Source organism: Panthera pardus, unplaced genomic scaffold, assembly GCF_024362965.1.
Source record: "Panthera pardus isolate Hobbes unplaced genomic scaffold, ASM2436296v1 HiC_scaffold_12, whole genome shotgun sequence".
In the NCBI taxonomy this organism is placed as follows: Eukaryota; Metazoa; Chordata; class Mammalia; order Carnivora; family Felidae; genus Panthera; species Panthera pardus.
The window spans coordinates 18,868,858-18,896,397 of record NW_026526677.1 but is presented as its reverse complement, the minus strand read 5'-3'; the positions used below and the strand labels follow the sequence as shown (position 1 = coordinate 18,896,397).

Genomic DNA, 27,540 nt, shown 5'->3' with positions numbered 1-27,540 from the left:
TCCCGCCCTCGGAGGCCTGGGCCCAGCCACCCACTGGGAAGGAACCAGAGGGTAGGCTCAGGAGAGAGGGAGGACCTCCAGCAGAGAGCGGAGATGCCGTGTGAGGCACACCCCCCCCACCAACATGTGGGCTAAGGCCGCTGCTTAGGGCAGTCACTTCACCGCCCCTGCCCCGAACCCCGGGGCTGGGACCTTCTCGTTCTCCATTGTGAAGGGACTGTACTAAGTAGAGGGCCTCAAGGGTTCTATGACTCTCAGGGTGTTGGGCCAGCCCTAGGGAGCTGGGACAGGGTGAAGATAGGCCTGGGGCAGGTGGGGCGACCTCCCTGTGGGGAGATGAACAGGCACATTTCACACGGACGTTTGACACATAAATACTTGGCCGTGTTGGTGGGAAGGACAACCAGAGCCACAGAGCCTCTTCCTCTACCAGAGGCTTTTTCTTCTCAAGCTTTTTGGTTGAAATTAGTCCGACTGAGGTGTCACCCAGCCAGAAAGCAGTCAGATAGAGGAACTGAGCACCAGGGGTCCCTTCCAGAAGGATCCACCTAGAGCCCCCTCTCTCCCTCCCCTCCTCCTCTGGCGCTCTCCTGGTTTTCCTCCTCTCTCTGTTGATTCCCTCCTGGGTGAGAACATACCTACGGCAAGGGGTCCTCCCATGTCCTTCCCAGCCACCAGAGCCATTAAGGAAGACAGAGAACTATTCCCAGCCTTTCATGCTTCCCTCGTTCCCTTCCTAGATTTGGGGAGCCTGAGTTATTTCAGTGAACCTCAGAACTGGAAGAGGCATTCCCAGATCCTCAGATATAAGAAACCTTTAAAGCTGAGCCAATGAGAACATCACCTGTACCTTCACTTGTAGAAGAGCAAATGTTAGAGCCACGGTTTGCAAAGAGGTCTGACTCTTAACGAAGGGAGCCGAAGCCAGATCCTTCCCCAGTCCTGTTTCCGGGGCAGATGGGAACACAAGGCAGAGGTGGGGACTGTGATTCCTTCTAAACCTCCAGAGGCTGTCACCCTCCACCGAAGCCAAGAGGCTGTCCTGTGGGCAGGTCCCCGAGCCTGCTGGACCTGGCCCTCCTCCCTGATGGAGAAGGTGGGGGCCTTCTCCCCAGGGGCCGCCCTGCTGGAGGGGCCTCAGAGGACAGGTGCTGTGCACCACGGGCTTAGGTGATGGCTGGGACCTGGTGCCAAAACTCGAGCTGCAAGTCTCCAGTCAGGCAGACGTGGATAGAGATCCCCCACAGAAGGAGGCCCCTTCCGCAGGCAGGGAAACCCACTTCCGGGGGGCATCCTGTCTCCCACATCTGGGGCAGAGCAAGTGACCCAGAGAGGCTGGGCCCATGAGCCCCTCTAGAGGCTGGAGAGAGGGGCTGAGATTTCTGACGCCCTAGGGAAGAAGCACAAGAGAGAGCTCTGTCTTCCCTTTGTCTGGAAGAACTGGGACCCCCCCCCCCCCGCCCCTGCGGAAGGCTCTGGGCAGGTCTGGTGCTGCTCCAGGGATGGCTGGTGAGGGACAGGCAGCCTGAAGCAGCGTAAGGGCCGAGAGGCCGAGCGCACACATCCATTAGCAAACTCCACACGCTGCTCTTGACCCCCGGCCAACACGGCTCCAGTCCCTAGCTTGTGTGTTCCGAGGTATAAGTCCTTCCACGCCGGGGCACTGCTCAGCAGCCCTGGCGAGAGACCAGAATGGGTGGGGGAGGGGAGAAGCATCCCCAGGTCCTCCTGGAGGGGCCTGGCTAGCTGGAGAACAGAGCTGCCCAGACCTGCCCACTGTAACAGGCACCCTGCTGGCTGCAGGGTGTTGGACCGTCGAGGAGAGCGCAAGTGTGTGCCCGAGCCCCTGTCCCCTCCCGGACCCCTGCCCGCAGCTCTTCCTCTCTCTAGAAGCTTTTCTTCTTCTAGCACTGTGGGTATCTTGGGTGGTCTGTGTCTGCTCCCCTGCGGTGTTCACCCAGATCCGGGGTCTCCGGGAGCAAGGGAGCCGGACGAGGCCCCCTCAGGGACTGTCCTAGATGCCAGCATCGCTGGATGACAGCAGGATTCTTCAGCTCCAGCTCCTTTCCTGTTCTGTCCATCCCCCCAGGTGGGTCCGGCACAGGGGACAGCCAGGGTGGGTGAAGGCGAGGTGGTGCCTTGGGCCCAGGAGGTCGGATGCTGTGGGCTTTGGGAGGAGAGGAGATGGGAGGGCAGGAAGCCAACTCTGTAGGGCGGCCTGTTCTTCAGACACGTTCACTGGCCTGGTGACCAGGGGACCACACAGCAGAGGGAAGGACGGACATGACTGCACGTGGCCGCTGCTCGGTCTGGATGGGAATCTATCCTTGACTCAACCCTCAAACCGGGCAGGGCAGAAGAGCAGGGGTGGGGAGAAAGGGTCTTCAGCTTATAATGGATGCAAAGCTGCAAAACTCGGCCACCTGGCTTCCTCCGCTGCCTCTGGCCAGGAGCAGGGGTCTCGGCCTCAGTGCCAGAGAGGGCGGGGCCTGCTGCCCCCTCCCTCCCAGCGGTCCGTGGGGCCTCACACTTGGGGCGGCTGAAAGTGCTGAGGGCCAGGCCCCTGGCCCAGGCCAGGTTCCTAAGAGGAAAGTCGAATGGGAGGCTGGGGGCCTGGAAAGCATGGGCGTGGCCAGTGCCCCGAGGTGGGGGAGGGCGTGGGGATGGGCTGCGAGGGGCCCTGTCATGTGGCCCAGGAGATGGCCGCGCTGTGCTCCTTGGCCTTCATGCGGAGGGCCGCGATGCTCGAGGTCTTGCGGTCCGGCTCCCCGTTGAGCTCATAGCCATTGAGGCCCGGGCTGAGCCCTGCTGCTCCAAACAGGCCACCCATGTGTGTCTGGCTCACATGACCGCCGGCCCCAGAGACACTCAGGAAGTCGGTGACGCCACTGGCCCCCGAGCCAGGGGGGTGGGTGTGAGGGGACATGCAGGCAGGCACCGGGTCGCAGGGGACCACGCAGGCTGGCACCGGTGAGGCGGCCCCATTGTTGCCGATCCAGGATGGGTTCTGAATCTGGGGAGAGGGAAGGGAGAGGTGTCACAGGCTTGGCTGGGGCAGGGGTGGGGGTGGCGGGTATGCAAGGGGCTTGCTCCTACCCCCAGATGACCTGTCCCCGCCTAGGGGCCCATCCTTACGAGGAGATCATTCTTGAGTGTTCACCTGGGAGTCTCTCAAAACCTTTACGGCCATCCAGACCTAGGAGGGTTTGGGTTTTATGCTTTGGCTCTTTTGTTCCCAGTAGAGAGAAATTCTGTTTTAGGGACTGAACTTCAAACTTCATCAAAGGTCCAGTAACAGGGACCTTCCCGGCACAGCTAACCAGCTGAGGGCAGCCCCCGCCTCAGCCAGCTGACGTGCAAATTTTAGATGCAGTTGCAGACTTTGTCTCTCCCTCCATGAGCCCCTTAAGGTCAGTAACAGCGTCTTACTTGCCTGTGGTTCCTCGTCAGGCCTGGGGCATCCCAGGTACCTGAGAAACGGGGGCTGACCCAAACCCAGAGAGCTCTGGTGTTGGGAACATGGGCTCTGGGCGTGCGGGCCGTGGTGTGCAGGAGGCAGAGCCAGGTAGGGGGGGCAAATCTCCCCCATGACCAGTGGTTAAGGGTCCAAGGGCTGTGTCCTTGAGGCTTCAGAATTTAGGATGGACGGGGCCACCTCAGAAGGCTGGGAGTGCGCATGAGGGGATGGACGGAGCCAGGCTGGTTGCCCACGTGCCAGGGTGTGTGTGTGTGTGTGTGTGTGTGCGTGAGAGAGAGAGAGAGAGAAGTGGGGGTGCTCAGGCAGCAGGTGGGGGTAGACTGGAGTCAGGCCTGTGGTGTGGAGGGGCAGGGTGAGCAGGACCAGAGGAGATGGTGACCTCCCAGCCACGTGCAGGGGATTCCTGGTGGCCCTCAGGCAGCTTCTGCTGGCCGTCTCCCCTCCCCACCCAGTGTTTGCAGTCCACACGGGGCAGGGATTCCAAAGCCAAGTGAGGAAAGATCGCTGCCCCCGAATCTCCACGGGGCATTGCCATGGCAACAAGAACTGTTGGCAGATGGGCCTGACCGCCTTCCTCCTGGTTGGGGTGACGAGGAATCAGGGGCCTCGCCCCTCCCCTCGGTCAAAAGGCTGATGTGTGATATGCGGTGCTGCAGGTGGGAGGGATGAGGCCGCCCTGGGCTGTCCGCCCCCCCATCCCCCCTCCAGGAGAGAGCTCGGGGAGCAGAGATACTGGCCCAGGAGCCAGGCTGGAGGCCCAGCCTCCCGGGACAGAGGGAGGGGAAAGATCAAAGTAGGCAGCAGGAGCTGAGGACGAGGTGTGTGTGTGAGAAGGAGAGAGAGAGAGAGAGACCCCACATTCCTCAGCCTCACCCAGCCCTGCCCCCTGCCCCCTCACTTGAATCCTGGGAGGCCGAGGGGCAGAGCTGGTCCAGGAGGGGTGCCCAGGGGCTGTGGGACAGCAGGGCCCTGACGGAGAGTCTTAAAGGAGACAGGAAGGCCTGGCTTACTGCCGGGTGGGGCCAGGCCCGGAGCTGAAGGCAGAGGCCATGCTGCCACCAGCATCAAGAGGCCCGAGGGGAGGGAACGGTCACCTCCACCAGACAGACTGAGGGGTGTGAGGAGTGGACTCAGCCAGAGGGACATCTCAGCTCCGGGTGCCGGCCACTACTCACACTCTTCTCGTCCCTTTGCCTCCCACTGAAGACTCCAGTGTCACTAGAATGGGGGCTGGCTGATGGGACGGGACGGAGGGGAGGATGGGACACAGTCGCCTGGGAGAGCTGAGGGCTGTAGCGTGACCTTTATCGGGCTGTTCATTCCCCCAAGTACTTCTGCGTTGTCTAATCTCTGCCTTTCAACAACCTCACGAAAGAGTTGGGGAGGGTCCTTTTATCGTGTCGGTTTTTGGGTGAAGGAACCAAGGCCCAGAGAGCTCGTGGCTTGTCTGAAGTGAGAAAGGTCTGGGGCCGGAGAACAGCCCATCTCGGGACTCAGACTCCCATGAGCGCTACAGCCTTGCGTCACGCCCGCCAGGTTTCAGGGGCTTGCTTCCCTAGGAAACACTCCGAGCGGCTCCTGATGGTCCGGAGGCCCTGGTCGGCAGCCTGCCCCGGATCTGACATCCACAGCAAAAACGGCAAAAGTGGCAGAGGGGAAAGCCGTCCTCTCTGTCCCAACCTGCCCCTCCCTCACGTCCAGCCAAGCCTGGGCCAGCACTTAACGTCGGGCAGAAAAGGCCTTGGGCCTCCCACATTCAGGTATGAACACACCTGGACCGGGCCTCATGTGTCCCATCTCAGGGGACCCAAGCCCTCCTCTGAGGTGCCCATTCCCAGAGCCCCAGGAGCCTGGGGGGCTGGAGCCGGCGGCTCGGGGCCGGGGCTTACCTGGGCGTAATTCTCAGCTCGGGTGAGGAGGGGCAGCTCGTAGGCGGTGGAGAAGTGGGTTCGGACCTGCTGCATCTGTCCAAAACGCTCTCTCTTCCTCCACTTGGCCCTTCGGTTCTGGAACCAGACCTACAAGACAGAGCAATTGCCACAAGGGGTCACGCAGTGCAAGCTGGTCCCTCGAGCCCCCACCCATCACAGTGCATGGTCAGGGCCACGGGGCTGCAGGGAAGTGTCTGCCTCAGTCTTTGGCCTCAAGGCTTATAATCTAGAATGATCAGTGCTGAGAGTCAGGAAGGCAGCGTACCCCCAACTAACCACAGTGTGATCTTGGGCCAGACTTCATTTTTCCAAGCTTCAGAATCCAGAGCAGGCAAGTGTCACACACACGCAGCATATCACCGGCCACCTTACCAGGTCATCTAACCAACCCCAGCGCCGTGTGGCCGAACCTGCTGCAGGCCACAGACTCCTGTGGGCAACCCGACAAAAGCTGTGACCGCTCCTCTAGAAACTCGTCCCCTAGCCGCTCACGCACACAGGCTTGCCATGATTTTCCAAAACGTCCATGGTCCCTTGGGGCCTATTGGCCCAGCATCAGAATTCCTACCTGTCTGAATACCCTCTGAAGCCTTCTTTCTGGAAAACCTCCCCACTCAGGACGTCTGTGCTAAAGCTTCTATGGAGAACAGGGGTTCTGCTGGGTTAGCAGAGGCAGTCAGGGGAGGCTTCGTGGAGGGGAGGGCTGGGGCTGGGCCTGAGTGTAGAAACAGCAGGGCATCCTCAACCCCAGGAGACCATGCTGCCCAGCTGGGGGGGCGGTGGGAGAGAAAGAATCGTGGACGCAGAGGTCACATTGTGGAGGACCTCGTTGCCTAGTAGAGGGGTTTGCCCTTGGTGTGGTCAGTAAAAGTGGCCACTGCAAAGTCTCGTGCAGAGGGTGGCCCGACTCTGGGGAGGAGTGAGGGCCCACCCGTCACTGGGCAGGGGCGGGGTGGGACGTTGGCTTGAGCGGGGACCTGGTGGGGAGCGTGGTCTCTGAGCCAGGCGTGTGAGCTGTGGTCTTTGATGGGCGGGTGGGGGCTGTCGGGTCCCTTTCCTTTGCAGGAAAGTCCCTGGCAGGCTGAGACCCTTCCCAAGGTTCACGGACGAGAGCCGGACTTGAGGCCTGCTACTGCTGCCTGTGACTTGGGATCTGGGGCAGAGACCGGCGGGAAGAGGGTGTGAGGAGGCTTCGGGCCGAGTCGTCAAAGGCAGACCTCGGAGATCCCCGGGGAGAGGTTCCTGTCAGCTAGAAGTGCACCTGCCGGTCGATGCAGGTGCAGGTGGGCACACACCAACAGCAGGTCACTGGCAGCCGGCATCCTCGAAGAGGGAGGAGCTGGGCCCGAGGGCTCCCAGGGTAGCACGGGGTCTGCTCAGCCTGCTCTGGCTCCTGGTGTGGCTGGGCAACACGGTGCCCATTTGGGCGTTGCCACCGGCCGCGGTTTCTGTATCTGGAAAATGGGGCCAATATCTGAACTGACGTCCTCACAGGGGTTGTGCCTCACAGAGCAACAGGTGAGACGGATGAGAAATGTCCTAGTTTTTAAGATACTTCACACTTGTTTATTGAGAGCTCCTGACCTTTCTTGCTGTCTTTTGCTAAAGGAAAGAGGACAAAAAAGTTGGTGTGTGTGTGTGTGTGTGTGTGTCTCACGTTAGTGTGAGGACGGTGGGGGCAGGGAGGGAGTGCGGGGCTGCACCTCAGTGTCCCTCCCTAGTCCCAAGGATATGTGTGTGTGCACAAGTGTCTCTCTCTCTCTCTCTCACACACACACACACACACACACACACACTGGCCGGCATTGCTTTCAGAGTCCTTCTTCCCTGTCTTGACTCTGGTATAAGAGAAGCACTCAGCCCCTGCCCCACAGCCTCCTGGGCCCCTTTTCCTCCAGGGGCTCCTGGGGTCCGGGCCCAGGCCGCCCGCCGAGAGCCAAGGGCGGATCGGGTCTCCACTCTGTGCCGCTGAAACGGGATCCCCCTTTATCAGCGGCCTGGAATGGGGGACTGGGGGGCAGGATGAGAGAATGAATCAGAGAAGTTGTTTTCATTTCATGTTTAATTTCCTGCAGGCTTAGCTCAGTCTTTCCGCTCCTTCCTCAGCCTCCCAGGGTTTTCTGTGGGGGAAGCCAGGGGGAGGGGAGAAGCCCACTGCAGGCATCAAGATATATGGCTCCGTTCTTTCTTGGGGGGGGCGGGGGAGAAGGGGAGGGAAACTGTGGCCGACGCTGCGGGGCGGGTGAGGGGGGTTTCCCTGGAGCCCCGGGGTGGGAGCAGCAGGTGAAGGTGTCATGCAGGCTCTGGATGGGCTGTGGGGGGCGGGGGGGGGGGGTGATGCACTGGGAAAGGGGTGGCTGGGTCCAAGAAGTGGGAGGAGGAGCAGAGTCGGGGGCGATGGAATGTGGAGGCTGGAGCTGGGCGTGGAGAGCACGGTGGGGGTGCCGGGGTTTTCTGGGAGGACAGCTGAGCAGTGGGGGAGAGCGGGGAGCACCACGGAGTCAGTGGAGAGGGCCAGGCCCAGGGATTTACCGGAGGGTTAAAGACTGAGAGGGGAGGCCAGGCTGTGGGGCAGCGGCACTGCCCCACCCCTCCTCCCCGGCCCGCAGCCCTGGGCCCTGCTCCTGAGCAAGGCTGGAGCTCTTCTGCCCAGGCCCGGCTTGAGTCAGCCTCTCGGGTCTGCCGGCTCCTCCGCGCATCAGCTGGGTGGTGGCAGGGCGTCCTCACGCCCCTTCGGAGCTCACGTTGGAGGGCCTGGAGATTAGGTTCGTCTGTCCTTCCATTTCTGAGCCCTGGAGCCTGGCGCTCTGAGAACTCCCCACAGATGCTCTGTGCCTCAGGGCTCGGTGGCCCCAGCCTGTCTCCACGGGACAACCCTAAGGGGGAGAGGGGACCACGAGGTCCAGCCTTCCAGTCTGCGTGTCGCACCCCAGGACCACCCCGCTCCCGGCCCACCCCGGCCTGAGCCTGCTCAGCACAGGCCTCTCCCCAAGGAACCAACCGTCTTGGCGGGGGCCTCACTAACCGCAGCCCATCTGGGGCCAGGGCGGGGTGGCCCAGGGCGGGGAGGCCTCTGTCTTATTGTCTTCAGACACCAGCTGCGGAGATCGGAATCCCAGACAGCAGAGAGAGGCCCCTGCAGCCCCCTGGAGCAAGGCCAAACCCTGAGCTTCTTCCCGGGAAAGGTCCATCTCGGAGCCCCCCACCTCCTCCCTGTCCCCACCGCCACTCCACGCCAGGCACCTGGCTTCCCACCAGCTGAGGATGGGCCCCAGAACAAACTCAGCAGAGGCAGGCAGGGGGCTCCCTCACCACTCCCCCCCAAACCTCAGGGCACTGCCAGGCTCGATCCAGAGGTCTGACGCACATAATGATCCCACCCACCCTGCTGCCTTTATACAAAGAAAAGTCTCAGAACAATATGGCCCATGTCCTGGCACGGCAAGCTAAACTAAAAGAAACAGTAGGCCGGAGCTCAGGAGTCCTGGATTCTGCCACTGAGTCACTGTTCCTGAGTCATCTGACCACCAGTGGTCCTCCTCTTATTATCAAATGAGAGGACCAGATGATCCTTCCCGGCACTAACATTCCATATCCCTATGATCATCCTCTTAGATGGTAAGATATGCAACACATCAGGGTTTCCCTTTCTGCCTTGGCTGCCGGGAAGCTCAGGGTTGAAATTTGTGCTTGGTGGCAACTAGGATTCTTAGCCTAGGTGTTTGACATAATTATCTTCCTATTTCATGGACGTTGTTCTTGTTCTAAGATGAAAATGATAAATCATGAATTGTAAGCTGCCTCAACTCCTTTTTAGAAGTAGGCATAAATTGTGTGTGTGTGTGTGTGCACTCGCACACACGTGTACAGAGGGGACGCTCTGTTTTAGCTGTATCATGGTACGTGAAAAATGTCTTATGTGCCCCAGTGTCATGTCCATGTTTCGTACTATAGGAGCCATCCTTCCTCCGATACTGAGTGGATTCTACGCCTGGGCACTCCCAGCCATTTGTCAGGAACACATACTACACGGAAGACGAACTGGTCTAACCCTCACTGACACGGTGCCTACAGGAATGTCCCACAACTGGCCTCTCCCTTCTCCACTGGCTCCTTCAGTTCCTTGCAATCCACTGGCAGAACTGAGGCCAGATTCTGGGGTTCCCGTCCAGACTCTGAGGCATATGAGGTCACATAGTGGCTTATCTTGATTCAAATAAGATAGTTGGGGTGTGAAGGTTTCTAGAATCACAGTAAAGCCTCCACTGCCCCGTCTTCCTTCCCCAGCCATTCACCAGGCACTGGGCAGGACTAAAAGGGGCAGCCGGACCCGGGGAACTTGTGGCTCAAAACCTGACTTTTCAGTCACCTTGGGTACGTGCAGTTTCTGGATGGCTACATATTTATGGTGACTGCCGGTCCTTTTTCATAATATCCATTTCCAATGAAAACGTTTCTGGACTGTGTTAAGGATGCCTCTGCCTGATTAAACAGAACATGATTGAGACCGATGAACCTTTAACTGATGCCTTGGAAACACTCTGGGGAAGGTTCTTTGGTGAACTGATGCAGCAGGGGGCGCCCTTGGGGCCTGCTGATGAGGGAAGGCTCTTTGTCCTGGCACTGAACCCACTTCTGAGCTGAGCCCAGCCCAGCTGAGCCGTCCCGCCTTAAAAAAAAAAAGCCAGACTGCTCTTCGCTGTCAGGCCGTGGACTTCCCCAGCCCACGGGAGGGACAAAAACTGTCTGACAATACGTTATTTGCCATTTCTAACAGGCTCTGGGGTGGAAAAGCTGACCGAGCATGACATTTATTTGTGTGAAGCTGAAGCCTGAGCTTCAGTGCAGGGATTTTGTCAGCCATGTTTTGGGGCCTCAGAGGTTTTTGCTTCCTCTCCGGTTCTTTTCTTGCTGTAACTTCATGCAAGGAGGGAGGACACACCTCTCTGGACAAAGGAGGTCCACCGGTCCACAAATATGTCTTGTTTGCCCTTGTTGCTGTGAGTTCAGCCTTCTCTAATTGGTAGGGGTGCAGGGATGAACAGCCAGACAGTACCTGCCCCCAGGAGCCCACAGTGTAGTGGGAGGAGACAAACAGATAAGACAGTTTAAGCCGCTCGTAAATTCTCACAAAACAGGGTGATGTGGTAGAAGGTGACCCGGCTTGTGTCGTGTGGGTTTGGGATGCGTTGGGTTGTGTGGCATCGAGTGTTGGTTTGGGTTATGTTGTGTTAGGTTGCGTCCTGTTGGGTAGTGTTGAGTCGTGTCGGGTTCTGCCGGGCTGGGCTGGGCTGGCTGTGCTGTTTGGGTTCTGCTGGGCGGGGCTGGGCGGGGTTGGGTGTTTTGGCGGCTGGATGGTGGTAGAGGGCTACCGCTTTAGCCACGGCCGTCAGGAAGACTTCACAGAGAAGGTTACTGAGTTGGGAGCTGAAAGATGGATGAGGAGGCAGCCATCCCCGGCAGAAGGAAGAGCCAGGCTGTTGTCTGCGTCTGCCCATTGGAATGCCGTAGCTGTCTTCAGGTCCTAAGAGACAGGCCTTCGAGAGCAGACACGGGTCACCTCCTTTGTGAAAAGGCCTGGATGCTCACACCACACAGGGCCCAGAAACACAGCTAACAGGCTTCCTGGCCTCCACTGGGGACTCCCCTTCTGCCCCTGCTCCCGCCAGGGCAAGAGGCCCGGTATTCAGGTGGACAAAAGCAGCCTTGCTCCGGTCGAAGCAGGGGCGTGAGGGGCGGGTTCTCCTTGGACTGAGATAAAGAAAACCCTGGTGTGGTTGAGGGACAGTCAGGCGGCCCCAGCTTGGGCCACCGGCCCAAGGGCAGGCCCCGCTCTCCCACCCTCTCCCCGGGCGCCCTCACTGACCTGCACGCGGGCCTCGGTGAGGTCTGTCCTCATGGCCAGCTGCTCCCGTGCGTACACGTCGGGGTAGTGGGTCTTCTGGAAGACCTTTTCCAGCTCCTCCAGCTGGTAGCTGGTGAAGGTGGTTCGGTTCCGCCGCTTCTTACCCTTGTTGCTCTCTGAGTCGGCCTTATCCAGCGGGCTGGGGAGGTCGGCACTGGCCCGGTCCTGGGTCCCCTTCACCCCGGCCTCCTTCACACTGAGGTAGCTGCTGTCCATCCCCACGGTGTCAGAGTCAGGCGGTAACTCTGGCTCACCCAGCGAGCTCTCTTTGGCTGGGGGGTGGGGAGGGGAACAAAGTCAGAAACCAATGGCTGAGCCAAGCGAGAGGAGAGGGAGGGACGGGAAGAGCCATCCCCTGCCACCTGCCCCGTCTCAGAGTCACATGGGATGTGAGGTCAGGAGGCCTGGGTTCTAATCCTGGCTCGCCATCAAAGTGCTGTGTGACCTCGGGCAAGTCCTTTTCCCTCTCTGAGGGAGCCTCTGTGCCGTCAGCTCAGAATGGACCCCTTTCAGCACCGATGTAACATGACTCTGGTCAGCCAATCTGATCTCTCAGATCTTTAATCCCCGTCCCCCACTGGCCCTGGGCTCTCCCTTCTAGAAGGATCCCCTTTGCCACAACTCTGCTTTGGGCATCGAGAATGCTGACCCAGTGCCTCAGACTCCCAGGGCAGGGAAATCGCATGCAGCAGCCGTGTCTGGCCCAACGGGGCAGGGGCCGAGAGGAGGGCAGTGTCGAGGCAGAGAGGAATGGCCCTCCTCTCCTGGCCTGGTCCTGTTTGGGCTCAGCAGGAGCTGTGGAGACCCCTTCCCTCCCACCAAGAATCCAGCCTGGAGGGGGGGGGGGTGGTCATACTCTTGCCCTCTGCAGGTTTCACCTATTGTCCTCACAGGGTCCTGCCTGCTCCAGGCAAGTGCTGCATGTACTGGGGACACTGGGAGGACACCCGCATCCCCAGGATGCTGCCGTGTGCGCCCCAGTAGATTTAGACGAAGCTCTCCGCCTGGGCCCACAGTCATCGCCATCTGACAGAATGGGGCTCTGCTGGTGAAAAGGACCAGTCGACCTATGTAAGTCAAGGATAAGGAGGCGGAGGCCAGAGGGGACAGTGGGGCGGGGAGTAACTTGTCCACGTCCAGATGGCCCAGTTAGCACCCTGGGCGGACATACTCAGAGTCAAGTTTAGAGCAGGGGCTCCAGAGCCAGTGGAAGGAGTGAATCCCACATGTACCTCTCTCCAGCTGTGTGCTTTCGACAGTTCACTTAACGTCTTTGTGCCTCGGTTTCCCCCTCTACGAAACAGGAATGAAGATATCTGTAGGATCCTCCTCACGGGGTAGTGTGGGGTTAAGGAGGCCGACATGCAGAGCCCTCGGCACAGTCCCAGCTTCTGGAGGTTTCTGCCGGGGTTGTTATTCCCGGTTCCGCTATGGTCTTCGGGGTGGCAGAGGACTCAGCCCCGAGAAGCCCTCGCGGCGGGCAGGACCCCCGCCCCACGCGTCTGAGTGCAGGAGCGTGTGCAGGCGCTGGCCCGGCATCAGGAGACCCGTGTGAGCCCTCCTCTGAGCCACACTCCCCTGCCTGGGACTCTTGCGGGTAAGATGAGGCACCAGACGCCAAGTACAGATTAATAAGGGGGAGCACGTGAGAGGGCCTCCCACGTACCAGCTGACTGGCACAAGCACGCTTGGTGGGTGTGGGCACCTCTTTCGGGAACAGGTCCAAGCCGTGGGCGTGACGTGTCGGGACACTGCCTCTAGCTCAGGTCTCCTGACTCCATCCATATCCTGGGGGCTGAGGCGTCAGGGCGGCTCTCCTCCCTAGCTTTCTGTGTGCCCTGAGGGCTCTCAACGCTGGGAAGGTGAGAGGGACATTTGCCTGCCGTCCCCACCTCTCTCTCCACAGCTCCGATGAAGGGGGTGGAGGTGAGTGCCCACAATGGACCTGAAGCAGTGTCGGGAGGCCATTCCTGAGGCCACTGACAGCGCCGAGGCCACGGTGGGGGGACGGCCCACGGTCATCACGCAGGACACCCATGTGAGCCTGGGCACACGCAGACTGCCACGGCTTCGGTGACAATGTTATGCAAACTGCAACTGGCAGCCAGGCCAAGAGCTTTCAGCAAAGATATTTATCTTCCTGGCAGACAAACAAGTTTTATGTTTTGGGTTTTTTTTTTTTTTTTTTTTTTTTTTTAGAGAAGAAATCCCACCCAGCCTCACCAAAAATAAACATCTCTGTTATGCAATTTCCTGGAGGCCAGACTGGGGGCGGGGGGGGGGGGGGCAGACCCTGCCCCTCCCGCCCCAGCACTGATCTCCAGGCTCCATCCCATGACCCCACGGACCCTAAGAGTGTCCTCTGGCATCCAGCCTGGGACTGGGACCACCCCGCACAACAAGAGGGGCTGGGCTGCACATGTCACAGAAACCGAGGGCTGTAGGGACCAGCCCAAACTCCTAGTTTTAACTGGGGGAGGAGGCTAGTGCAGGGAGAGAGAAAGGGAGGGAGAGAGAGGGCAGGGAATGTGTGTTAATTAGTGAGCCCCTAGCTCATGGGTCAGTCCTCTACTCCTACCCTCCTACCCTGTGGGCTCAGGGCCTCTTCCCAGGGAGAGAGGGGGAGGGCCAGAGGGATCAGGGAGCTCTCATCATCAAGGAGTCCTGCTGGCTCATCCTGGGGGGCAGAAGGACCAGCCTCTGAGGATGAGGAGGGAAAGACGCAGCGTCTGAGAGAAGGCCCTTCGTGTCGACCTAGTTCTAGGCTTAGCCAGTGGGGAGGCAGCAGAGAACAGCCAGTCTTCTATGGCGAGAAGTAAGGATCTAGTTTCTGGTACCTCCAGCCACCCACTGAGCCCGAGCGAGTCGGGGTGAAATGAGACAGCACGGTGTGCACAAAGACCACCGGGCCAAGAGTTGGGAGATCAGCTCTCGTTTCCAGCTCTACCACCATCTGCCCCGGCCCGCAGATGACATCTCTCAGAGTCTCAGAGTCTCATCTGCAAAAGGGAGCAGCCGTGCCCCCTCTGGAGTGGGGGGAGGAGGCAGGGGTGTGTCACTGCCTCAGCCCGGTGGAGTATCCGCCCTGCCTCAGTCACCATCGGGACCCTCTCTTAGGATCTGAGAAGAGGGGAGAAGGAAGAGGAACCTGTCTGTGTCCAGGCAAACTGTGGCCAACTGGAAAGGCCCAGAGATGGACGGGATTCTGGCAAACGGATGTTCTGGCTTCTCAGAGAAGAGGGAAGCAAGCTGTCTAACCTCAGTCTTCACCGTTGATCATTTTGCTTTACGTTGGAGGCTGGGTCTCTAATTCAGATAACAAAGAATAATTCGCCAAGGTCTGGTGGCCCATCCAGCTGGTCAGAATGACAAGCCAAGGCTCTTTCAGGCACTCAGTCCACAGATCCCAGACGGGCTGTGGTGGCAGGGAGCTCACTGCCATCAGGACAGCTGGGCCGTTCATCCCGAAGTCCGGCCAATGTCTGTCTCTTAGACATAGGGTTTATTGGTCCTGGCTCTAACTACCCAGGGCCCTTCCCAGAGACAGCGGCCACACCTCTCAGAGTCTTCTGCCCTCCTGGCTAAACAACTGTGGTTTCCACCACTATTCCTCAGGTGGCCCCAAGTTTAACAAGACTGTTTGAGACAGCTGGGCCCCAGGGAGGGGCTGGGTGATGGTGCTGGACCCTGGGGCAAAGCCAGCAGATTGCTCTCCAACTAGATGATCCTGAGGAGCTAGGTGGCGAGTCAGCTGGGTGGCCCAAGACAAGCTTGCCCTGCAGTGCCCTCGACAAGAGGACCCCGCTGCTCATGCTGAATGAGTCTTGACAAAGGTTACCTCCTTGTTCCTCTCCATCGTACCTCCAGCCACCTGCCTGGAATGCCTTTCCTTCCAGCTGACCTCCAAGATCCAGTTGAGCACCAGCTCCTCCAGGAAGTCCTCCCAGACTGCAACAACCATACAGACCCCTCTGTCCTCTGCTCAGCCTCTCCAGTTACTGCTTGTGTTTCTGACTGGTATACAATCCTCCCCCAGGGTTGGAACCTCATGTCATTGACCTTGGGCTTAACCCAGGGTGGGGCAGATGGCAGACGCGCAGTAAGAAGCTGCTGAAGGATAAAGAACAAATTCCAATAACCAAATACTACTGAGCTCTCACTCTGTCCAGCTGCCTCCACGTGCCTACTGTGTGCAGCTACGCGCCCTATAGGTCCAGGCAGAAAGCATTTGTTGAACAAATAAATGGATCAATTCCTCCTGCTAGACAAGGAGGAGAAAGGTGGATAGGATCCGTGGAAAAGAGGCTTGCAATCACTAATGTCTCCGTGAACAGCTGACAGCTGCAACAATGGGGGGAGACGAGTCGAGGAAGGGGGGAGGGGAGAAGACCAACGCAGACATTGAAGGGTGTCTCCGTGTGGGGGCAAGAGGGAAACAGGGGGTGCCAGGGAAGCAGAAGGAGAAGCAAAGAGTTGGGATTCATGGAAGGGGCTCTAGGATTTAAACGTCCAGGAAACCCAGTCCAAGATCTTCTGGGAGTCGGCTTCATACCCACCATGTTACCACACTGGGGAAAGGCCACTGGGAGACTCTCGGCTTGCCCTGCTTCTGGGCCAGCCTTCTTCAGGCCGCAGCACTGGCACTGCATGGGGCTGAGAAGCAGCAGGACCCCCCGCCCCTTGGTCTAAGCCACCCTCCTGCAGGTCTGGCTTCTCCCCTGCCCTTCCTTCCACACGGACTCGGGACAGGCGCCATGTAGACGCCCCTCCCATAGTGCGGAGGGTCCTCAAGACGGTTTGGTCCCAGTCTCTGGGGCCCAAGACAATACAATCCCAAGCTGCAGCTTCCCAGTGGAATGTCTTGATCTGGATATAAGCCCCCGACCACCCAACGGAATCAAGTAATGTGCACACATAAAACATCAACAGCAGTCAGTGCCTGCCCCACCGGGGGTATGCATGCAATGGCGATGGCGGCCATGATGGCATGGCATCCCTTCAAACAATCCCAGGTAAATATTTCCAGCAACCACTTCTCATGAAGTGGAAGCATATGGTTCAAGGATATACTCTTTTTTTAAGTTTATTTATTTATCTTGAGAAAGAGAGAGGGAGAAAGTGTGCACAAGTGGGAAAGGGGCAGAGAGAGAGAGAGGGAGAGAGCGAGAGAGCGAGAGAGAACCCCAAGCAAGCTCCGCCCCACCAGAGCCCGATGCAGGGCTTGAACCCACAAACCGTGAGATCATGACCTGAGCTGAAGTCAATGGCTTAACCAACCGAGCCACCTGGGCGCCCCCAAAGGGGGTCTTAATCAGGAGCCACAGAAGGCCCTCCAACCTCTGCCCGAACTCCAAGAAATGCAAGAAATAGAAATTCTCTCTTCACTCCCTCACCCTCTGCTCATTGTCCCCGTTCAACCCAGTGGCGTCACTCTAGCCTAGTCTAACCTTTTTTTGATATGAAAGTCCTTGGGAGATTTCCAAAGGTGACTGTGCTTTCTTTTTTTTCATGGCTAGGATCACAAGAGAATGTACTTCTGAAGCCACTTGCGGGAGGGTGCGGAGGCCTCTCTGCGTGCATTCTTTCTGCGTGCAGGGACGTGCCCCCTCGGGCCCGTGGCACGAGCCTGCCGCTGGGAATGGGTGTGGGGAACATATGTGTCATTGCCTGCGGACGGGTCTATGGATGGGCAGGCTTGTGGGGTTGCGTGCAGGCCCCCAAGTAGGATGCGTGCTGTGGTGCACGGGGATTTGGGTGAGTGACCGGCACTCGGCAGATACACGTGGGTGGGTATGGACACGGGAGGGGTTTGTGTAGCTGTGCACAGGCCCGTGCATATGGAGCGTATGTCTAAGGGGCCTGAGTAATTTTATCCTCCATGGTTTTGATTACATCTATTTTTCCTCCAAACATCTGCTTCGTGGGGGACACGCCGCTCTCTCTGTTCTCGGGTGAGCTGGCCTCGCACACCCTGTGGCAGAGTGCACAGCGCCGATGTAATCTCCTTAAACAAAACAGGCCAGCGTGAGGCCCTTTCATGCTATTTAAAGGGCACTGACTAAACCTACCGCTGTCCAAACAGTCGTGTGGGGGTAGGGGCGAAGGTTAAAGGTTAGCCATTGATCACATCCCCGGTCCACCTCATCTGCCACTGGGCTCTGTCTTGAGCTCAGCCTGGATGTCCCTTGTCTAGTTCCAGGCTCAATAAATAACACCGAAGGGGCCGCAGTAACTGGGGTGACGCTTCAGGGAACGCGCAGTGAGCCGATACCTGTGCTCACCAGGGACAGGCAGACGTGTCCATGAGCTGCCCATCTGCAGAGGACGGGGGGGGGGGGGGGATGGAAGTTCAGGTGCCTGGGCCAGCCACCCGCAGGGGACGTGGGCACCCCTGTCCACCAACACAAGCCCTCCAAATGCTTCTTGAAACAAAGAAAGTTCAAGAAACTAACACAGACCCCGGGAGGCTAAGGAGACCTGAGGACTAAATGTGGTGTCCCGGATAGGGTCCTGGAACCGTAAAAGGACGTTAGGAAAAAAACTTGTGAAATCTGAATAAAGTGCGGGGTTTAGTTGACAGAGATGCAAAAAGAAAAAAAAAAAAAAGTGGACAAAACACCTAAGTACACGCTTCACCCAAGAAGACAGGCAGCAAAAAAGCAGGAGAAAACGCCCTTGACGTGTTACCCACCACGGAAATGAAAATGCAGGCACAATGGGATATCGCTACACACCTATTGCAATACGAGTGGAAAACCTGGCGACACCGGGTGATGACGAGGACGGGGAGCAACGGCAAGTGTCCCACGTGACCCGCCGGCGGGAAAACAGGGCAGCAGCTACGTAATCAAACACACACTCCCCACGTGACCCAGCAACTCCACTGCGAGGCACTGACCCGCAAGACATGAGGACTTATTTTCTGGGGAAAAACACCAAACCTGCAGGCAAATGTTTATAGCAGCTTGGGTCCTAATCACCCCAAACTGGAAACAACCCACATGTCCTTCAACAGGTGACTGGATAAGCAAACTGGAACAGTCACGCAACAGGATGCTACTCAGAGATGAAGGGAATGAACTATTACGCAGACAATTGCAGGCGAGACTCTCAAAAGCAGCGTAAGGGTCGGTAAAAGAAGCCAGACTCAAAATTTACATATGTATGACTCCACTTATTTATCATATGACACTCTGGGAAAGACAACGGGATCAGGATGGAGAACAGATCACCGGTTGCTAGGGGCTGGGGAGGGGGAGGGCTTGACCATAAAGGGCTGGTGTGTGGACTTATCCGGCACCCCAGTCGTCGTGGTGAATACGTGGGTCATGCACAGGAATGTGTTAAAATTCATAAAGCTATACAGCCCCAAATTTGAATTTTGCAGCATATTATTTCTTAAATGAAAGATATGTAAACTATAGGGAAAATACAAAACTGTGTTTACATATACTAAAGAAAAACTAATAAAAAGTTTGTATGTCTTTCCCCAGAAATCTCACTCCCCAGGAATTTATCCTAAAGAAACGATTATGGATGGGCACAAGGAATCAGCTAGGGAGAAAGTTCATCATGGCATCATTACACAGAAAAACCAAAATGACCAATTACTGGACAGTAATAGGAGATTGATTGGTTAAATAAAGGATGATATTTCCATAAATAGAAGATCCTCCCTGATAGTCTTTATTCGGCAAACTGTTTCCTTTTTGGCGTCTAGCACACATTGTTATGTATCTATTTGGGATTTTTCTCTTTGTTTATTGTCTCTCTCTGCCTTCCGGTAAAACAGGGAGTATATCTGAACAGGTTTCCTTTGTTTACCCTTGTCTAATGCCTACTACTGTGGCTTGAATATAGTAGGTATTCAACAAACATTTGATGAGCAAATGAATGAAACAGATATTACAAAAGAATAGCGTTTTAGTATCCAGAAAGATGTTTGAGTTGTGGTAAGTAAATCTCATCTTTAACAAAAGTGGAGGAGGGGTGGAGTACCTGTCTTTAGAAAATTCTGGAAGTTTCCAGAGCTGGGAATGCAGGTATATGGGTTGACTTTGTTCATTATTTATTTATTTATTTATTTTTGGTTTGAATAAAATTTTTTAAGCTTATTTATTTATTTTGAGAGAGCACGCGTGCAAGCACGTGCGTGAGAGCGGGGGAGGGGCAGAGAGAGAGGGAGACAGAGTCCCAAGCAGCCTCCACGCTGTCAGCGCAGAGCCCAACTCGGGGCTCAGTCCCACAAACTGAGGACATGACCTGAGCCGAAATCAAGAGTTGGAGGCTTAACCGACTGAGCCACCCAGGTGCCCCTGAATTGATTTTCTGTTTGTTCTACCATAGACAAGAATTGCTCTTATCATTTTAAGATGCTATTTGAAAGCGGCGATTAGATCTCGAATGATGCCTGCTTTGCTAGGGTGCTGGACTCTACTGTGAGATTTGGGGAGATAAGAGCATTGGGTGTAGGGGTGGGGTGGGGGTGGAGGAAGGGTAGGGATGCTTCAGAGGACAGCCCCCTTTGTGGTGGGGGATTGGCTCCTGTCCTCACAAACGGGGGCCCCTATGACTCTGACATACTGGAAGCTTTCAGGCCACAGGCTTAAGTTCACCTCTTAATGGGTTTCTCTGCCTTCAGGCCCACAACCCTCAAATACAACCAGACAGGCTGTGTAAAACACACACGTCTGATTGTACGTTGACCCTCTCGAAAGGCTTTCACCGGTCCCCAGAGCTCACGCTGGGACTGCCAAGGAAAATAATACAGGGTGCTCAGTTAAATTGAATTTCACAGAAACAACAAACAATTTTTAGTATAAGTATGTCCGAAATATTGCATGGGAAATACTTGTAGTAAAATTGATTCATTGTTTATTCGAAATTCAAATTTAACTGAGCGTCCTGGTTTTATGGTTAGCTTTTTTTTTCTTTTTCTTTTTTTGCTAAATCTGCCAGCTCTACAAATCAGGCTTACCGTGGTCTTCAGGATTCCCAGGTGGAACTGACCCCTGCCTGCTTCACAAACTTACATCTTCCTGCCCCCTCCACCTCACCTCCAGCCCCATAGACCAGCTTTCACCCCCACAGCGTGTGCGCGAGCACGCGCACGCACACACACACACACACACACACACACGCGAGCGGCTTCGGGTCTCCGCATTTCTGTCTGCTCCCTTCCTGCTCCCTGGTACGTCCTGGCCCCCCTACATCAGCCCTCCTGCTAGCACCTGCATATCTTTCTCCATAACTTCTGTGGCCTTTTTTCTCATCACACAGAATAATCTGTGTCCCAGATGGAAAAATGTTAAGAATCAATAAGCTAAGTGAAGATAAGCCAAGAGAAGAAAACCACACACACACACACACACACGGACACAATATTTCATAAACTTTTTTTAACCTAACACCATATTCTGTACATCTTTCCATGCTATCCCATATTCTTTTACCACATCATTTTTTTGAAGTTCATTGATTTATTTTGAGAGAGACAGAGGGAGCACGAGCAGGGGAGGGGCAGAGAGAGAGAGGGAGAGTCCCAAGCAGGCTCTGCATGCTCAGCACAGAGCCCGATGTGGGGCTCAAACTCATGAAACTGTGAGATCATGAACTGAGCCGAGATCAAGAGTCAGATGCTTAACTGACTGAGCCGCCCAGGCCCCGCCTACCACATCATTTTAAAAAATTTAAAAAAACAATTTTTTTTTTTTGAGAGAGACAGAGTGCGAGTGGGAGAGGGGCAGAGAGAGAGGGAGACACAGAATCCAAAGCAGGCTCCAAGTTCTAAGCTGTCAGCACAGAGCCTGATGTGGGGCTCGAACTCACAAACTGTGGGATCATGATCTGAGCTGAAGTCGGATGGTTAACTGAGCCACTCAGGCGCCCTACCATCATTTTTAATGACTACATATTATCCCATCACAGGACAAATTCTATTTAGTCAATCTCCTACTGCTGGGCACCCGGGCTTCTGATGGTTTGAAACTACAACAGGCCTATGATGAACATCCTTGCTGTTCAATCCCTACATTATGGTGATTATGTTAGAAGCTCTAAGAACTAGAAAAACTGAATTAGATCACATTTATATTTGAAGGTCTCTGATAAACATGGCCAAACATCTTTCCAAAGACATGCCACGTTCCTCAGCAGCTAGAATGCCTATTGCTTCAGGGCCAGTGCCAGTCATAGTGTTTTAAAAATCTTTGCCAGTTTTGGGGGCGCCTGGGTAGCTCAGTGAGTTCGAGTCTGGCATCAGGTTCTGAGCACGGAGCCTGCTTGGGATTCTGTCTCTCCTTCTCTCTGCCCCTCCCCTGCTTGTGCGGGCATGCACGCTCGCTCTCTCTCTCTCTCTCAAAAAAATAAACTCAAAAAAAAAAAAAAATCTTTGCCGGTGTGATAAATGAAAGTGAGATCTGTTTTGAACTGACCTTTTCTATTACTAGTGAAGTTAAATCTTGTGTTAGTTAGATTCCTTCTTTTGTGAATTGCGTCTACTGGACTTCCAAGGTTCGGTGCAAGGGGGACCCCTTCTTCCCCCCCAACCCCGGGCTGGGCTTACCCCTTGAACACTGAATTCTCTGCTTTCACGTGCTTGTGTGTGGGAGTGCCCCCCCCCCAGTTGAGTGTGAGTAGTTCAGAGTGGGGCCTCCCTGATGCCCTGCTGGGGTCTGAGCCGGGCATGGGCTCCTTCTGCCTTGGGTAGCTCTGTCTGTCCTCCTGAGGGTGGCCAAGGGCACCTGTAGCAAACACTGCTGTATGGATGGGGTGGCTGTGGCATGGGAGTGGGAGAGGGGGCCCAAAAGCCCACGTGGCCGCAGGGCAGGGCGTGAAGGACCAAAGGTGGCCCTGTTGCTGCTATGACCCTGCACAAACCTTCTGGCTTCTGTTTCCTCGGTTCAACAAGTACAGCCCGGATCCCCGCCAAGGACTGGGGAAGGGGTTACCATGGGAAACCACAACTGAGGACTCAACAGAGCCCCGGACACGATGGTCAACCACAGGGCGGGTTCCCTGGCCCCTGCCTGCCCAAAGGTTCTAGAGCCCCACTCCCAGCTGACCAGGATCAAGGCTGCAGTTGCCCATCTTGCCACCAGGAGGCACTGCAGTCACAATTAAGTTCCTCAGGGCGGATGGTGGTCCCCAGGGCCCCAGGCCCTGATGAGGTTTCTAGAAGTTTGTTTGAAGGCTGAGGTCCAACCTGGGAGGGTTTGCAAACAAGCAGTTATTCAGTCCTACTATGTGTCTGCCACTGTCCTAGAACTGCAAGGGACACCGAGATGAGGGAGGTGGGTCTCTGCCCTTCCCCACAGAGCTCATTCCTCCCCCAGTTCTAGGAGTTTCCACATTGACTGATTTCAACCCCCTCAAAACTCCCACAGGGTGGCTCTCCTGAACATCCTCACTCTACAGATGGGCAAACTGAGGCTCAGAGAGAAAGGACTCACTGAATGTCACCAGCAACTGAGTGGCAGGCCCGACCTGAGATATTTTTATTCCCCAAAATTGTGGGGAGTCCCTGGGGAATCCCTGGTCCTCCAGCTGCTTGCAAATGAGCCGGACCAACGCCCCCCACGACCTCCGGTATTTTCTCCCGGTTGGCTTTCTATGTTGCCAACCCCTCTGTGGGTTCTTCGTGGGGGGAGGGGGCATCAGCAGAGGCAGGGGCTGCAGCCCCTCCACCATCGCCCCCCCCCCCTTAGACAGAAGCTCTCTCTGTCCTTCCCACATGGGGTGGAGGTGGTCCTTTTCGGGGCCAGAGGACAGAGGGCGTTTCCCAGAGCCAAGGAAGGAAAAGAAACTAGCAGCACGCTCACTGAAATCCAGCAACTGTGGGCTTTGTGCTTTGCCCAGGACCAGGACGTCCGTCACGCCTCCACGGCTGTGCAATAACTGTGTGAAATACCCCCAGAAACCAAGGCGGGGGGAGCCAATGACTTGTCTGAGAACGTACGAGAGGTGGGAGGCCTAAGGTTTGAACCTCAGCCTGGGGCATTTTCCGTGCACCGTCCTAAGGCAGAGGCCCCGTGAGGGGCTGGGATGGGGCAGCCGGGAGACAGGGTCAAGAGCAAGGAACAAGGCTGGGAGTCTCAGGAAGTGGCCCCTCTCAGACGTCTCTGCAGCGGGCCCCTGGGTGTCCCGCCTTCAGTGCCGGCCCTGACAGAACTCCATCGAACATCCGCAGCACAGAAGGAAACAACACGTACACGTGCACCTGCATATAAGCCAGTACGTGCATGTACAGACGAGAGCCTGCAAGAGACCTTGAGACGAGCGTAAATACGGCAAAAGGTGAACCGGGGACTCGGGTAATGGAATCTGGGCATTCTTCGTACTCCGCTCGTAACTTGGCTCTAAGTCTGAAACTGTGTCCAAATAAAAAGGTTTTAAAAAGAAGTATGTGAATAGTGCTGTACTGTATATTTGCAAGTCACCCGAGAGTAGATCTCAGAAGTTCTCACCCCAAGAAAAAGACTTTTTGTAACTATGGAAGGTGACGGATGTTACCTAGATTTATTGCAGTGGTCATTTTGCAACATATCCAAACATCAAATCATTACATTGTGCACCTGAAACTAATATGTTATATGTTAATTAGACCTCAATTAAAAAAATCTTTTTAATTTTTGTAATGTTTATTTATTTTTGAGAGAGAGAGACAGAGACAGAGTGCAAGCGGGGGAGGGGCAGAGAGAGAGGGAGACACAGGATCCGAAGCAGGCTCCAGGCTCCGAGCTGTCAGCACAGAGCCCAACATGGGGCTCGAACTCACGAACTGCGAGATCATGACCTGAGCTGAAGTCAGGCATTTAACCGGCTGAGCCACCCAGGCACTCCTCAATTAAAATTTTTTTAAATAAATAAAAAAAAAAAGATTAGGATTTCAAAAAAAGAAGCATGTGGGTATGAATGGGAAGAAGCCGCTTTATGCAGGAATCCCTGCTCTGAAGCCGGTGTTAGTAGTAATTTGAACAGGGGCCTGTACTGGAGTGTAGTTAACAGCCACTGCCATCCACAGCCTTCACAAATGCACCTGCGCGCCGATATCAAAATCACAAGGCGGGGGCGCCTGGGTGGCTCAGTCGGTTGAGTCTCCAACTCTTGATTTTGGCTCAGGTCATGATCCCACAGTTCGTGAGTTCGAGCCTAGTTCCCCAGGGTCAGGGGATCTAGCCCTGCATGGGGCTCCGGGCTGAGTGTGGCTCCTGCTTAAGATTCTCTCTCTCTCTTCTGCTTGTGTGCGCGCTCTCTCTCTCTCTCTCTCAAATAATAAAAAAAAAATCACAAGGCGGATGCCAGCTCTGGGAACGAACCTTCCTTTCCCAGCCTTTTGAAAACCCTCATCAGAAGTGACTGATGACCCAATCGGAACACATGATGCTTCCAGCAGCATTTCTAAGAGGTACTTTATTTTTTGAGGCAATTATAATGTCAGCTTTCTTACAATTAGAGTGAGTGAAGTTTCCTATATCAAAAAAAAAAAAAAAAAAGGAATTATAAGAAAGCCACTGACAATAGCCCAGACATGGGAGCAAGTCATTGTCCACGGCAGATGAATGGATGAGCGAACCGTGATCTATCCGTACAACGGAGTATTACTCAGCCTTAAAAAGGAAGGAAATTCTGACCTATGCTACAATATGGGCACGGCTTGAGGACACGCTGACAAAGACAGTCACAAAAAGGCCCCACTCAGATGAGGTACCTAGAGCGGTCAAGTTCACAGAGACAGAAAGTCGTTGGTGGTTGCCAGGGGCTGGCAGGGGGATGGGAAGTTAACGGTTAACGGGTATAGGATTTCGGTTTTCCGAGATGAGAAGAACTCTAGAGATGGATGTGGTGATGGTTGTACAACCTTTTACTGTATTTAATACCATTGGACTATGCACTGAAAAATAGATGTTCACTGTACTTCAATTAAAAAAAGTGAAGGTGGTAAATGTCATGTGATGTGTGCTTTATCGCAATGAAACGAATTGGAAGAAGGAAAGAAAGTGCACAAGCCAGTGTCCCTTGGGGCCCTTGTCCTGGCTTCAGCCCACTGTCTCCAGGGCTAGGTCCCTTCCACCTCCCAGCCTACACCCCCAAATTCTTTTCCGCGTCCTCTCCTGATGCTGTGTCTGGGTTTGCATCCGCTCACACCCTCGCTCCTTGGTTCACTCGGGCGTCCGTTCGTCAAGCACTTCCCTTTGGTCACAGCCTCATGGAGGGGACAGGCAAGTAATAGCAGTCAACTGTCCCAGGGCCTGAAGGGCAAGAGCACTGTGTCCCGGGCACAGCGGGGTCCACAATGAGGAGTGGTCAGTTCTGCTTGAAAAAGTCAGGGGAGTCTTCAGTGATGGCATGGGCTTGAACAGAGTTACTGAAAACCAAAGAAGTCTTGGCAAGACTTTATGGTAAAACAGGACGCCTCCAACTCTCCCAACCATGGAGTCCTAATTACCAAGGAGGAGCCTTAGACAGGGGCCTCCCACCAGGGCTGGTGACAGTAGGGAAAACAGGCACAGACTCCCTTTGAGCAGTGCTGACCCATCCACTATCTCATTTGATTCTCCCAATTCCCGGGAGCTTGGTGTTGTCACCCCCATTTTACAGATAAAGAAACTGAGGTCCTGAGATGTTTAACAACTTGCTCAAGATCACACAGCTGTGGGGGGGGGGCAGGTAGAGCTGGGATTGGAACCCAGATGGCCCAGCTCCCAGCCCAGTGTCCTGCCTGGTGCCTCTGAAGGCAGTGATGGGTCGTCTTTCTTACACACACGGGCTTTTGGAGGGAGTGAAGGCAGGCTTCCTCTTGTCACCAAAAGACACAACTGAGCCATAGGAGTAATTCCCACCTCAGAGGACTAATCTAAACCGAGTTTTAGGATCACCTTAAAAGCCCCACTTATGATGGAACATTTGGACATCACCTCCTGATATTTACTAGGGTGGGTGGGGGTCTTGACTTCTATCAGAACTCACACCCCCCCTGGGGCGCCTGGGTAGCTCAGTCAGTTAAGCATCCGACTTTGGCTCAGGTCATGATCTCACGGTCTGTGAGTTCGAGCCCCGCGTCAGGCTCTGTGCTGACAGCTCAGAGCCTGGAGCCTGTTTCGGATTCTGTGTCTCCCTCTCTCTCTGACCCTCCCCTGTTCATGCTCTGCCTCTCTCTGTCTCAAAATAAACAAAAACATTTAAAAAAATAAAAAAAAAAAAAAAAGAACTCACACCCCCCTGTTAGCTGCTCCTCAAGGAGACTGGAAGCTCCCCAGCTCCTACCTTCCAGGCCCAGCCCAGGTCTCATCTCCAAGCTCTGCCTCCCATGGCTGGAGGAGATTCTGACACCTTACAGGGGAAGGGGTGCCGGCCGGGGCCGGGTCTGCTGCCGGAGAAGCAGAAGGAGCCTCCCAAACCCACCCCTCACCCTGGCAAGAAGCCTCAGAACTCAGAGACCACACTAGGCCACCCTCTCCCCTACAGGAAGGATACGGAGGTCCCGAGCGATCACACGGCCTGTCAGTGGGAGACCTCTGTCTCCTGATTTCAAGTGGTTTTTCTGCCCATTGCCCCATTCTGCCTCCACCAAAGCATGCGGCCTTGGGCTTGTCCCTAAACACCTCCCACAGTCCTCTGAGCCTCTACTCCTCCTCTGTAACAGGGAGAAAGCCCGAATCCGCAGTCTCCCCCACGGAGACACTATAATGGCACTTTCAGACCCAAGGCAGACAAGACAGAGAAGCTTAAATCCTGCACTAGGTGAAATGAAATGAATGAGAAATCGTTGGAGTAGGACAGACTTGATTTCCAATTCCGCCACTTGTTTGATTCGTTCGTTCATTCATTCATTCATTCATTCATTCAGCAACATTTCTGGAGCACCAGCTATGTGCAGGCAAAGTTTCAGGTGGTGGAAATACAAAGCCCAACAAAGGCCCCTTTCTTCAAAAGGCCCACCTTCATGAGGGAGGCAGTGGTTATGGTGCAGATTGCTGGACAGAGCAGGGCCATCTAGGCCAGGCGAAGTGGAGGGTGGTATTTTTAGGGAGCAAATCCAGATCTCTCTGTAGGAGGGGCTCTGAGGCAACAATCTGATTGGCGGGGTGTGTTGAAGCTGTGCTTAGCTAGCACTTTTCCTAAGATGAGGAAATGTCAGTTTTCCCTATCAAAGAAATGGAGAGTCTAAGGAAGATTACTGAGGAGGTTCCCAAGCCACCAGGGGCTCTGTCACTGAAGGGTATGAC

The 27,540-nt window shown here is 55.3% G+C and overlaps 1 protein-coding gene across 1 annotated transcript in view; it reads right to left on the bottom strand.

Moving 5' to 3' along the window:
- Window positions 1-241: 241 nt before the first annotated feature.
- The window catches only part of ALX4 (ALX homeobox 4), a 44,090-nt gene continuing 16,791 nt past the window's right edge, over window positions 242-27,540 (bottom strand). The window contains exons 2-4 of the mRNA XM_019470176.2: window positions 11,276-11,586; window positions 5,368-5,496; window positions 242-3,013 (exon numbers count right to left, since the gene is read on the bottom strand). Of these exons, the coding sequence (XP_019325721.2) occupies window positions 2,684-3,013; window positions 5,368-5,496; window positions 11,276-11,586 (770 nt within the window). The 3' untranslated portion in view covers window positions 242-2,683. The remainder of the gene's footprint in view (window positions 3,014-5,367; window positions 5,497-11,275; window positions 11,587-27,540) is intronic.